This window comes from Staurois parvus, unplaced genomic scaffold (genome assembly GCF_062004578.1).
Source record: "Staurois parvus isolate SC_StPar_1 unplaced genomic scaffold, SC_StPar_1.0 ptg000397l, whole genome shotgun sequence".
Lineage (NCBI taxonomy): Eukaryota > Metazoa > Chordata > Amphibia > Anura > Ranidae > Staurois > Staurois parvus.
This window is the reverse complement of record NW_028318193.1, coordinates 171455-184334: the sequence shown is the minus strand read 5'-3', so window position 1 is coordinate 184334 and position 12880 is coordinate 171455. Positions and strand designations below refer to the sequence as shown.

General features: G+C 39.1%; 1 protein-coding gene across 1 annotated transcript in view; it reads right to left on the bottom strand.

The window, feature by feature from the left end:
- Positions 1-1159: 1159 nt before the first annotated feature.
- The window catches only part of CLVS2 (clavesin 2), a 95291-nt gene continuing 83570 nt past the window's right edge, over positions 1160-12880 (bottom strand). Inside the window, exon 5 of the mRNA XM_089686378.1 lies at positions 1160-2251. Coding sequence (XP_089542504.1) covers positions 2161-2251 — 91 coding nt within the window. The 3' untranslated portion in view covers positions 1160-2160. The remainder of the gene's footprint in view (positions 2252-12880) is intronic.

The following is a 12880-nucleotide window of genomic DNA, read 5'->3' as shown; positions in this document are numbered from 1 at the left end:
CTTCCATTGGTTAGCTGTAGTGAACATACATATTTGTTTGATGCAGACACCCTAATTGGCAGAGGGAGTCAGTCAGTTCCTCTGCCCCAAATGGATTGGACCCTTCCTAAAAAACAGAAGAGAAGGTGAGGCAGTTGCCAATGGGACTTGGGTGGACTCAACTGCAGGACAAGGATAGGTGATATATTGGCTTAATTATGGATCACAGTGGTAATTGCAGCTTTAAGGGGGACCAGTATACCTATTTTTTTTAATTAAGATACCATATTTAATGATAATGATAATAATAACAATACTTTAGCCTTTAAAAACAAATTGAATGACATAATATAACATTTTCCAATGCGTGCAGTCTATTTTATTTGTAGGCCACATTTTATGCCATACAGTCCTTTGCCTGCAACTAGTGATATTTTGTAAAGTATATAATGCAAATTGCTTGGAGTACATATTATCGTACATTATATATGCAGTTACTGTATAGATAGCAGGCAGCACTCATGGGACCACAAAAGAAAGTGTGTAATGAAAAAAAATGATGTTGGTCTTTTCTAACACTATGCCTTTTAACATGACAGCAGTTATGTCACTGATTTTCTTTTTCAGAGACACTCACTGGAATATTGGCCAATGCCAGTTGTTTTTTTTGCAGCAAATATAAGATAGAAATGCAGAGGATTTTTGGCCACATTACCTTGTAGGATAAGCATTAATTATTCTGATAAACTGTAAATAACAAATACATATAAGATACTGTGTTCTTACCATGCACTACCTATTACATAATCTGAATATGCTTGTCAAACTAAATTTCTGTGATGTTGAAAAGAACAGATGACCCAATCTACCACAGTACACATACCTCCAGTTTCTAGAAAACGAGTTGATAAGCACCCAAAAGAAAATGTGTTTTGCCATTACAACCCAAACAGCATGTCCAAAAATCACTATACACAGGGTACAATGAACTTTGAACAAGCAGTATAGTAAAATATTATGTAAAAAATGTAGCAATACTGTGAAGTAACATAGCTTTGTTAAATTTCATTCCTTTATATTAGTATAGGTTATTTCTGTAGTTGCCATTCATAAAATACAATAGATACAAAAAAAAAAAGAACCTTGCACACAACACTAAATAGCAGAACTGCAGCGACACTCTGTGTTGTAATATTTAATTACAAATTTGTGAATAACAGTGTAGAAAAGTGGATGGAAACACTAATGGAAACACAAAGACTTAGCTGGAGCCACAGTAATAGTTGAACAGATGTGCTAAATTCAAATCGTGATTTTTGCTTGCTGTCTGTGATCACACAATAACCCGTAGTAATCAATGTACAATACTGAAGAAAATATGACTATCATGAACATAGAATAATTCTGTAACTGAGAAGCACTAACCTGACAAGATCATCTGTGCAGACAGACAAATGAGAGATCTCAAAAATAGTTCAGAGCACGTCTAAACATTTTCTACTTGATGGCACTGGTTTTACGTACTCTATTTTTTTCTGGCTTGCTGTAATAATAATACTGTTTAAAAAAGAAACTAGCGTCACAAATCTCAATTACAAATTAATTTGGCACAGTACAGATATATTTTGTTCTGTTGTCCCTAATAAAATCAACATGCATTGCCTTGCAGTCTAACCTGATACTTCAATACTGGAGGCACAAAAGCCCGTTCTGTTTCCCGTTTGGAGTAAAGCAATTACATACTGAAATGTCTTTATTCAATATTCAGAATAAAAAGCAGTGTGGTATCTGCTATATGGCTTTATATAAAAGAATGAATCCTACTATATTAATATATTTTTTTGTTTTGTAATTCTTTTTTTGTACATTACACAATTTTAACTACGCAGTGGTGTTCATCCATTTTTTTTCCACAGAAGTGTTCAACAGAGCACTTAGAACAATAACTCTAAAGAGAGAGATTACTTTGGATTGTATTTACAAACAACGAGTTGGCACTTACAGAGTAAACGCATTAACTGGTGGCCCCCTTATTACTTGCAAAGAAGAGAAACCCTTTTGTAAGAATACATTTTACAACATTAACATATGTGATACATTTCCAGTTGGTACATTCCAGTAGAGGGTTTAATTATTAAGAGAAAATCTTCTCCTTTGCGAGTCTTGCAACAGCGCAGTCTGCTAATCAAGTGACAGGAGAGGCTGCTGTGTAGTGTCGTCTTCATTTTTGTCATTGTGTTTTAACACCCCTGGATCCACCACTGACTGAGATCTGCAAACAGACAAAAAGGAAATGTTTTTTAGTCTATCAGCACAATGTTCTCAAAGACCCTGGGGATAATGTCTTGATTTTCACTAATGTGTCCATAATCTGCAATGGAAAACATTTCAGCAGTGATACATATTCATATCTTGGAAAAAGCAGTGAAATTATGTTTCTACACAGTGCTTGCTAGTTCTTTCCTATTCATATGCATGTTGCTAGGCAAAAAGAGCTACTGTCGACTGGAAAGTAAACCTGACACTTGCTTCAGAGCAGAAGACAGCATTTAGGCATATTAATAAACACAATATATATAAACATTCTTGATGTGTATTATGCAAACCTTCACATATGGCACAGCATATGCATTCAAAGTAGATGAAAAACCCTAATTAGATGACATACAGAGGTTTATTTACTAAAGCTGGTTCACTCAAAATCTTGTGTGCCTGTGCATGTTAGCCAATCAGCTTCTAACCTCAGCTTGTTCAATTAAGCTTTAGCAATAAAACCTGGAAGCTGATTGGTTTCTATGCAGACGTGTGATTCTGAGTGAACCATATTTAGTAAATAAACCCCTTAGTTTGGTAAATTACAAATGTATTAGAAAGAAATACCATGACAATTTCCCTAAAATACTGTTTATACTGCATTTCTCTGGACCAACTTCTTAATCGAGACAACAGCATGACAGCACAACTGGGAGAAAACTGTCAACTCATAAAAGGAAGTACCTGACTCCATGGCAGGATCATCAAATACTATTTAATGAAAGCTGCGTATTTAAAAAAGACTAAAAACAATCTTTGTACTACATTAACTTGTTACAGCTTATATTAGATGCTGCTGATTGCGTTTAGCTCGACATTAACATAAAATCAACATTGGCAATGGGCAGGCAATTCATTATATCACATTACATCTCTTATAGTGAACCATGCATGAATCCATTTCTTCCTCTTTGACTGCTAAAAGCAAACAAGAGAATGCAAGATGAAGGGAAATAGGATGTTTTTAGCTCATTGTAAAACTTTTTCCTGTGAGAGATACAGGAATTTAAATATGGTTGAGTTATATTGCCCCTTTGACATAGGCAGCCAGAAAAATATCATAATCCAACCTCCGTATAATCCTTACTCAGACCAGCATGCCCCAATTTAGTGAAAAAACAGTACCAATGGCAAGAGAAAAAAATAGAGAGGGTATAGACAGGTGTTCCGCCATTCACTACAAGGAAATTTACAGTAAGTACAAAAGTCTTGTTTTCTTTATCTTCCACTGAAAGACACAGGCATTCCGATAAAGTTGGGATGTGCAAATACAATGCAGTTGAGGGATAGGCAACAGCTACTGATGGATCCTCACGGGAACTGGAAACATTCTGCAACTCAGGATAACCTGAAGACGCAACACCTGCATCTGACCAGATAAAATGAAACCGTCTGCCAGACAATGGAAGTTGCTATTGACCAGGGGGAGGCAGCAGAGAATCAACCTCATGCACAAGACAAGGAAAGAGGAGAGCACTGCTAGTGGGCGATGCTTTCACCAAAAGGAACACTGAGCCTAAAATACCTGCAAGATGCTATGAACCAAAAGCAAGGAAATACAGACCCACAAGAAAAAAACAGTGAGACAGCTCAAGAAGAACAGTTCTTCAATCAGAACCTTGGAAAACCCAGGTCCAAAAAAAAAAAAGACCAAGCTGTCTACATAAAATGGTCCAAACCTTATGTACCCAATCCACTGGATACAGAGAAGGAAAATTTCCAACAAGGTAGGAGGTTGTCTAGACAGACAACCCTTCTTGTTAAAGAGATATGCAATAATATGTGAATAGACACAGCAGGTCAACTCATATGAGAAGCAGTAAACTTAGCCTCACTGCCAATTATATTCACCTGGTAGAAGGTAGATCAGGGGACTGTATATGAGGAGTCATCCTTACAAGGGTGCAAAGCATCTACAGAAGTAGGTCATAGGTCAAACAGCTAGGTCCAACAAAATCCTTTAGACACATCTTATCCTTAACAGGGAGAAAATGCAGCAGAGCCTGAGGGTGTTTTGTCTTCTGACAGTCCAGAGTACAAAACCCTCCAGTGAAGGATACTGCTTGCCCTGCAGAAGATGAAGAGCACCCAAATGTGCAGATCTCACACCTCCCACCCAGAGCTGAGACCACCAGATAAAGAGAGCTATTTTCCAATACACCCAAGAAGACTGATAAGTAATGTCAGGGCTTACTTAATCCTTATGGAAAATGTGAATATCTCTCTTAGAGCTCCATGCTCTAGCAAAAGGAGAAGGGAGCTGAGAAAGACTGAGGACCAACAAAGGAAGGAGAGATCCTTCTGAGTGGAGGTTTCGCAAAATGCCTACCACAACCCTGGCAATAAAAAAAATCAAGAAACACAGGGAGAGGACCTTTTTAGCAAGGGTTTTAGATGCAAAACCTCATCCATCTGGGACCAGTAGCTACTTACTGTATAAACATCTGTAAAACCTTTTAGAAGGTGAAAAATGAAAGCAGCCAAAAAATGACATTCTTCAAACAAGATCTTCTGAGCAATCTACAACAGGGATGCCAGTGTGACAGACACAGTGTCAGACCACGGCCACCTTGACCAACTTGTGACAAATGGCTGGTCAAACCCACACTGTGCTGTCACTATATCGTGACAGTGACACACACAGCCTCACCATGCACAAAAATTGTCTAGCTTGCGGAACCATAATTTAAGTGCCAGCATACAAAGAGTGATCATCACTGGGTTTAGCTAATTACATAATTATTCAGCTGCACTGCCACTAGATAGTTTGTCACAAATATCAACGTTCACAATATCAGAGTTAACGATTATGATTTTAATTAAATGTCTGTAATACACACTGACACAACAGACAGGGATACCCAGAGATTTACAGTATAGTAGCACCATTTGAAGAGACAAGGATTATTTAAGTTCTGCATTAGTGCATCAGAGATAATTTCATGATTTTAAAATATGTTTAATAAAAACAAGTAAAAAACAAAATATTTACAGAAAAAAATATTTTATAAAAGAAACAGAGACAATAATGCAACATAAAAAAAAAAGGGTCTAGGAGGGAAAACACTTAGCAAAGCTTGGTTTTGTGAGTACAGCGAGGTCCAGTCAATGAGCACGATGTACCAGTGTGCTCACATAAATCTTGGCTGACAGTCATTGTTTGATAGAAAAGGAAAGTTCCTGACTGCTGATGCAGTCTCTCTTTCCTGGTCCCTGAGGAGGGTGTTGACATCAATTATCTGACCAATCAAGAGATGTGAGAAATGGCCAATAGGATATCACAGTGTTTATGACTATATAGCTGTCACACCCTCAGATACAGTTTTATACATGCAGTGGCGTCCCGGTGCAGGAGCAGGGGGTGCTGTCCGCACCGGGTGACACTGACCGCAAGGGGTGACACCGGACCCGCTCCACGAAAAGGTAAGTTGTAAAGCAAGCCGACGATCCCCACAGGATGGATCCTATCCATCCTGCGGGGATCGTCAGCTTTCTTTACAACTTACCTTTTCTTGGAGCGGGTCCAGTGTCACCGCGTATAGATTGCATGCCAACGATCCTCGTCGGCATGCAACCTATACAGGGTGAAACCGGACCCGCTCCAAGAAAAGGTAAGTTGTAAAGAAAGCCGACGATCCCTGCAGGATGCATCGGATCTGCGGATTAAGCATAATGGATCGGAGTCCGATCCATTATGCTCAATCTGCAAATCCGATCCATTCTGTGGGGATCGTCGGAGGGGGTGTCACCCAGTGTTACCACACTGGGTGAAACCTACCCTAGGGACGCCTCTGTATACATGTATTAATATTTTGGAATACCTACAGGTTACAGTCTGGTAACTCCTATATTATTGTACAACGTTAAATTACCATTTGAAGGAATATGATGGGTATTTCACCTAGAAGATGTAATTTGTCCCACCTGCCTCCAGTACCTTCTAAATTAGTAGTGTTTGGGCTTAAAATGCTGCTAATTAACTGATACAGGTAAAGATGTCCTTATTCTGGCTGTACTGTTATTAGCTCAGGAGTTATGAAAATCACTTAGGTTTTGATTGTACAAGGAGATATAGCCAGCCAAGGATGTGTATTTGCTAACTATTCCAGCAAACTATTTACAGCAGGTGCTAAGTCTGATACTGTTCGCTAAGACAGATATATGCTTCAGATTCTAATTACTCAAGCCTGGAAACTTTTATGACGACTATTAAAGTCAGACTGAGATGGGGATTATTTTAGGATCTGTTTATGGGATTTTTAATTGAATAAATTAAAAGGTTATTTGTTTGCCATGCTGTTTTGATGTTGGTTAATTTAATTAAGAGGTTCTGCTGTGTCCTATCAATGTACTGATACGAAATGTTTTGGAACGGAGCTAAAAGGAGCTGCATGTCATGTTACAACCATGTTGGGAAAGGGGTTATTGCTGCTAAAAAATGTCATGGCTGACTTATGAATTACGAACAACATGACTGTTGTGTGTCTTCTCACACAGTTTTTGGAGTGCCCAGTTCATATTATCACAGTCAGGAAAGGGCACTAGGGGACATACAAGATCCAATACTCTGAGAAGTAGCAAGTGCCTCTGGAGGAAGTTGAGGAGCCAGATCATTAGGAAAGGGATCGCCAAGACTGGTTCTGTTTGCCTTTGCATATCAGGAATTCCATCTGGAAAGGGGGGATGCTGAGAGCTAGCCTTTGCCACCAGGGGTTTAACAGAGCTCAAGAGCAGAGGATCATTCTGAGGAAGGGAAAGATGGTTTTGGAATGGTAAAGCTCTAAAATTCAAGTCCTCAATTGGACATTGTCCCTGATGTGAAACACCAAAGGCAACAGAAGCTGTTTGCAGGGGTTAGATATCAAGGAAATACTAAAAGAGAGGTGCCAGGAAAAGGGTTTAGCCTGTGGGCTAAGGCATGTGTTGTCTAAACACAAGGCTCAAAGAGGTGAAATGCTCAAGGACCCATCCAGAAACATACAAACATTTGTGCAGAATGAAATTCAGAGGTGTTAGTTGACCTTTGGCTGTGAGCCCTATGGACCAAGTGGAAGTCAGGCTCTGCAAGCCTGTGAGTACCTGCAGCTGAAGTAAATGAAGGAAGTGGTTCCTCCAACCCCTTTATAGACCTACTGTGTTGAGGCAGGAGCACACTCTGGGCTTTTCAGCTGAAGGATCCCTAAAATAAACAGCAGGCTGATCCTGAAGATGCAGGGTAGAATGTACTGCACTGATAAGGTCTGACACAATCCCCCACAAATCTGAAGTGATGGCAGGAGACCTTTGTGGCTCAAAAACAGTCCACTTAGAAATAGACTGCTGGGACTCTGAATCAGAGATGGTAACAGGAGCCATAGATCAGGCCTAATCCAGAGGCTAGTTAGGCTCAGAAGGACTCTGCAGGAGGTGGCTCAGGAGCAAACTTGGATCCTCTACAGGCTCAATTCTCCAGAAGATTTCATCAGTTCATCCAGCTATGTCCATAGTGCACATGCAGGTCTCTGTAGACATTGGGGAGGCCTCACCTTATGGAGCTGAGGAAGACAGTGATGGTTACAATCCTGTAACAGCAAGAATCCCAGGTTCTAAATTGCAGTTGTTAGTTCCTTCTAGGCATACCAGATTAACACTCCCAGTACTACATGGGGGTATGAACTGAAGTCACCCATGACAACAGGACTGTTCCCTCAATGTCTTAAGAAAGACATGTCTTTTCCATGTAGCCCTTATGTAACTAGACCCAAAACCCGGTGGTTGGTGCTAGTAAATGTTTCAGGTGGCAGACGGGGACCGGGTCACTGTAGATGAGTATTGAAACAGACTGTAAACCAGAGATTCAAGTGGTGCTTCAGGTGTAGCAGTGAGGAGACTTCCTCCTGGATGAATGATGGGGAAAAAAAGCACAGAGTGCACACACTGCTCAGTCCAGCAGATGATGTCAGTGCTCAGTCCATCAGCCTTAACCCTTATCATGATAGACTAGCCGTGGCCAGACATTTGAAGAGGTACCAAAAGGTGCAAAAAGACAGGTAGATTCTAGTGCTTCAGCCTGACCAGCCTTACTCACAAAGTCAGTCTTTAGGGATAGGGGCATACTTGGGGCTGTGCCATAATTCTGGTCCTTAGCCTGTCTTAATCCCTCTACTTTTTATCTGCACATCCCTATCAGTCTCTCCTCTTTTTGACATTTGACACCACTTTTCTCTCATAGTTTCACTACATTAATTAATCCAGTCCTTTTCTTTTCCACCTCCCAATAGTTTAGGTATTATTATTATTATTATTATTCAGGACATGTATAACTCCAACAGTTTGCACAATTTGTTCATGAAATGTAGGATTATATATATAATATATATATATACATATATATATATATATATATATATATATATATGTCACCACTACTAATACTACTGTTTGATGATAAAGACTGCTATCTATCTATCTAGTTATCTCTATATTTTTATTTGTATGTTTACTCTCTGAACAAGGGGGAGTCCTTTCCTCCAAAATGCATTGGCGGTACATGAGATAATCATCAAATAAAGAGTCTACGTACAGTCCAGTCTGCTACCAGTTAGTCCTGCTACAGTTCTGTGTTGAGCACACTCCTACAAGTTCAACTTTAAGTACAATTTAGCTATCAATCCTACCTAGCCGGTAAATATCTGTTGGGTGACCTGGGGGGTAAAGGTGGTCATAACAAGATAAAAGGTCTACATCCATGCTTCATGTTAGGCAATAAGGTTAAATTTTCACTAGTTGTGAAAAAGGTCACAGTATAACTCAACTTTGTCTGAATTCCTGTATCCCCCAACAGACAATAAAGCAATACCTCTATCTTCCTCCAAACATCCATCACTATATGCATCTTACTAGGTGGCCCAGTTCATACTGGACCTTCCTCATGCATAGTTATTACAGATAGACACAGGTTAGGATAGGGACATAAACCAACTATAAAATGTGAAATCTGCACAAAATGTTATCTCATGCTTTCCTTTCATGTACCTGTGCGGTATCAGAAAACTTGTAGCCCTTTATCTAATCCACTTTACAATCACACTTTTCCTTTCAATCACATGTGCAGATGATTATGAAATAATAAAAGTCATTTACAAAAGTAGTATGCAACTGTCTATTCCTTCCTAACAGAGTGATGTAGAGTAGCTGATATTATTTCATACTACTTGACATTTAGCAGTGAATGAAACAAGGTTGAACTCTAATTCACAGATGGATGAAGCTAAAATGCCATAATCATCTGCATGTAGCAGAAATGTCACTTCTTACCCTACCTCCATCCATTTTTATATACAGTAGATATTAGGTATCTTGCAATTCTAGTTTTTTTAACCAAACCCTTCACAGTTTCTGGTTGCACTTTAAAAAGGCAGCTTCAAATGAATCTTTCAGGATATAAATATGTAAGCTACCATTGCTGTCTTGTTTTTAAAGTTGAAAGATCACTGCTAATGAGGACAGAGACCAAGTCCTGAAGCCAAGATAAGGATAACATCAATCTCGGCTCCTATACCTTAAAAAGCCAGTTGGCAATGGCAGATCCCTTGTACATATTCTCACAGGCTCCTTTTAAGTTGCATTCTTATTTTATGTTGTGTTATAACTGTCAAACATGGAACACAATATAAATAATTTAACAACACGCAAGATGTGCTGTCTCCTGAAAGCTGTCATCAAATCAGATTGTGGAATAATGGTGTTTGAGAAATGGCTGTGTTGCCATTTCTAGTTACATTGGTTGACAAAAAAAACATATAAAGAGACCTGGTAGAGAGTGGCAGCATTGCAAAGAAAACTACGTCAATGGTACAATGTGAGGATTGCAAGATACAGTTTTGAGTGCAGCAGTTAGATGTCATTTTACTTTTTTTATTTAAAGTGAGCATAGGATTATTTATATTTGTATGTGAATACATACAACCTTGACTCATCTGCTGTCAGTGGGATTCCCCACTGTCAGCAGAATGTAAACAAAACAAAACAAATGCCAGCATTAAAAAAATTAAAAAAAAATAGCATGGGAGTCCCCCAATCCATACCAGGCCCTTCCTGTCTGGTATTGACTTTAAAGGGAACCCCATAGCAAATTTTTTTTAAATGGCATGCCCCCCCCCCAAAAAAAAAAATTCATACCTTGTGAAAAACTGTCTTTGTGAGTTAATTTACTTTTGAATTTGTTTTGGTGAATGAATAGGGTTACTATGTACCCCATAGTAATTCACCTGGGTGGGGTGGATCTGAGGAATCCCTTGTTAAAGGGGGCTTCCAGATTCTGATTAGTCACCCCTCCCTGCACTCCCATATGGGGGCCACCGGGCCAGGGTTGTGGGGTAGAGGCCGTTGTCCTCATCAACATGGGAACAAGGTGCTTTGGAAGGAGTTCCCCTCCCCCAAAGCACCCCCCATCTCGAGGGCATCTGGCTTGGTGTGGTTCAGGAGGAGGACACTCGCTTATCCCCTTTTTGCTGGCTTATGGGGCTGCATGCTCTGATAATGGTCTGGTATGGATTTGGGGGGGACCCCATGTCATTTTTTACATTTTGGCATGGGACTCCCCTCAAAAACTATACCAGACCTAAAGTTTCTGGTATAAATTGAGAGGAGGCCCCCCACGCTGTTTTTTTTTTAATACTTTTTTATTGCTGGGGCTTGTTTTGTCATGGCTGTTAATATTATTATATTGCATCTGAAAATATTGACTTCTTCCAAATAGTTTCGTTATAGTTTTGGAAACCATCTGGACTAACAAATTTACAAAACGAATGCCGTAGATACAAAATGAATTTAAAAAAAAAATCTGTTCAACATAACAAATATGACAAAACAAAATTCTTTAATTAACAAATGCATCTGAAATGATACAAAATGAAATAAAAATTTCTGCAGAAACATGTCTACTCCAAGAGTCCAAGATTTTTAATAATAAAATTGATTTATGGCAGAAAATAATTTTATCATTAAAAACCTTGGACTCTGTTCGGTGCTCACACTGAACTGTATGTACAGTATGTAGATTATCAACTCTGGGTTCTTTCCCTGTGTCTAAGGTGGTGTTTGCATTGTAGAGTTCTGCCTACTGGAGCCAACATGCCCAGTGACAAGTTCAGTGACCCTTAGAAAGTCTTAATCCAATGCCCCCTTTGTTCCTGTGTTTGGACATCTGTTTTATGGACTGGAATATTGGATCTAAAACAATCATGTATATCTTGTGCAGTTATTTACTATATTTACAAATGCTGTATACTGATCAACCCCTACTACATCCCTCTCACCTTGTAATTTTCTAAAAATGATAGTGTTGAAGCCTGATCACTGGAGGACAGAGGAATGAGAAAATGTTCTTCCTGCCTGCCTTCTACCATGGACACAGAGATTGTTTGCCTCCTTCCAGCACAGTTCTCAGCTTCCTGGATTCTAGTAGGTGAGACTTCACTTCCTGTGACATCATTTCCTGCAATGTCATTTTCAGTCTGGTTGACGGCTCTTCCTGGTTTGAAATACACACTACTCACCATTGACATTTTTTCTCCCAGCTGGTCCATCCATCCTCCCATCGGTGACATAGATGGAACTTCGCTTCACCAGAACTGGGTTGCACGTGGAGTTGTAGATTTGTTACACCTTCTGGATGTAAGTGGCACACCAGCCATGTTTTTATCTTTATTCTCAATGATGAGGACATAATATTTTAGTACCTGCTTTGTGTTCAATATATGGATTATTTGGGCCCTTCACAACAGTTTTGGGACTTCACATATAATTGATGGGATTTCCTACAGATCGCATATAATCTAGTTACCCCTGCAATTTTAATTGACTTGCACCATGTACCCATAACCACATTGTGTGGCTATCTGTTGCTATAAACTTCATGCATCTGGGTATGTTGAGGATCTCTTTTATGCATTTGTATTTCCAGGACTCATTGGTATATGTCCTAGTGGCACCAACTCATATGACCATATATATTTTATATAGGAGAAAGGAAATCTGGATAGCTGCACTCCCAGCAACAAGATCCAAAAAGTCTTTATTGAATACATCTGTAAAAAGCACACAGATGTACAAGCAGGGGAGGGCACAGGTTAACGCATTTCACACTTACATTGTGCTTTATAAAAACCAAACTGTTAAACCGGACAACACACATATATACTTGGTAAATGCATTCAGGTGTGTGCAATCTGAATTAAAAACTTTTTTTGTTTTCATGTGTTGTAGTGTTCACACACTTCTGGCAGGTGTTCTATTATAGGGTTCACCCAACACATTGCACTTTGATTATTTACACCACTGTTAGGTGTTTATTACTACCATTTATTATTTTTTCCACATATGTGATTATTAGTTATGTTTTATTGTTGTCATCTCTGTTGTTTGTTTATTGAGTAAGTGAGTAGCGCAGCACACAATGCTTCTTTATCATTTGAGCCTAGGTAAAGTCACTGACTGGAGCTCAAGAACTGCATTTCAATAGTAAAAGCTGTAGCTTAAAAAATGATACTGTAGCTGTATATTGTGATATCAGGAATGTATCAATGCAGACATGATCATTTATCCA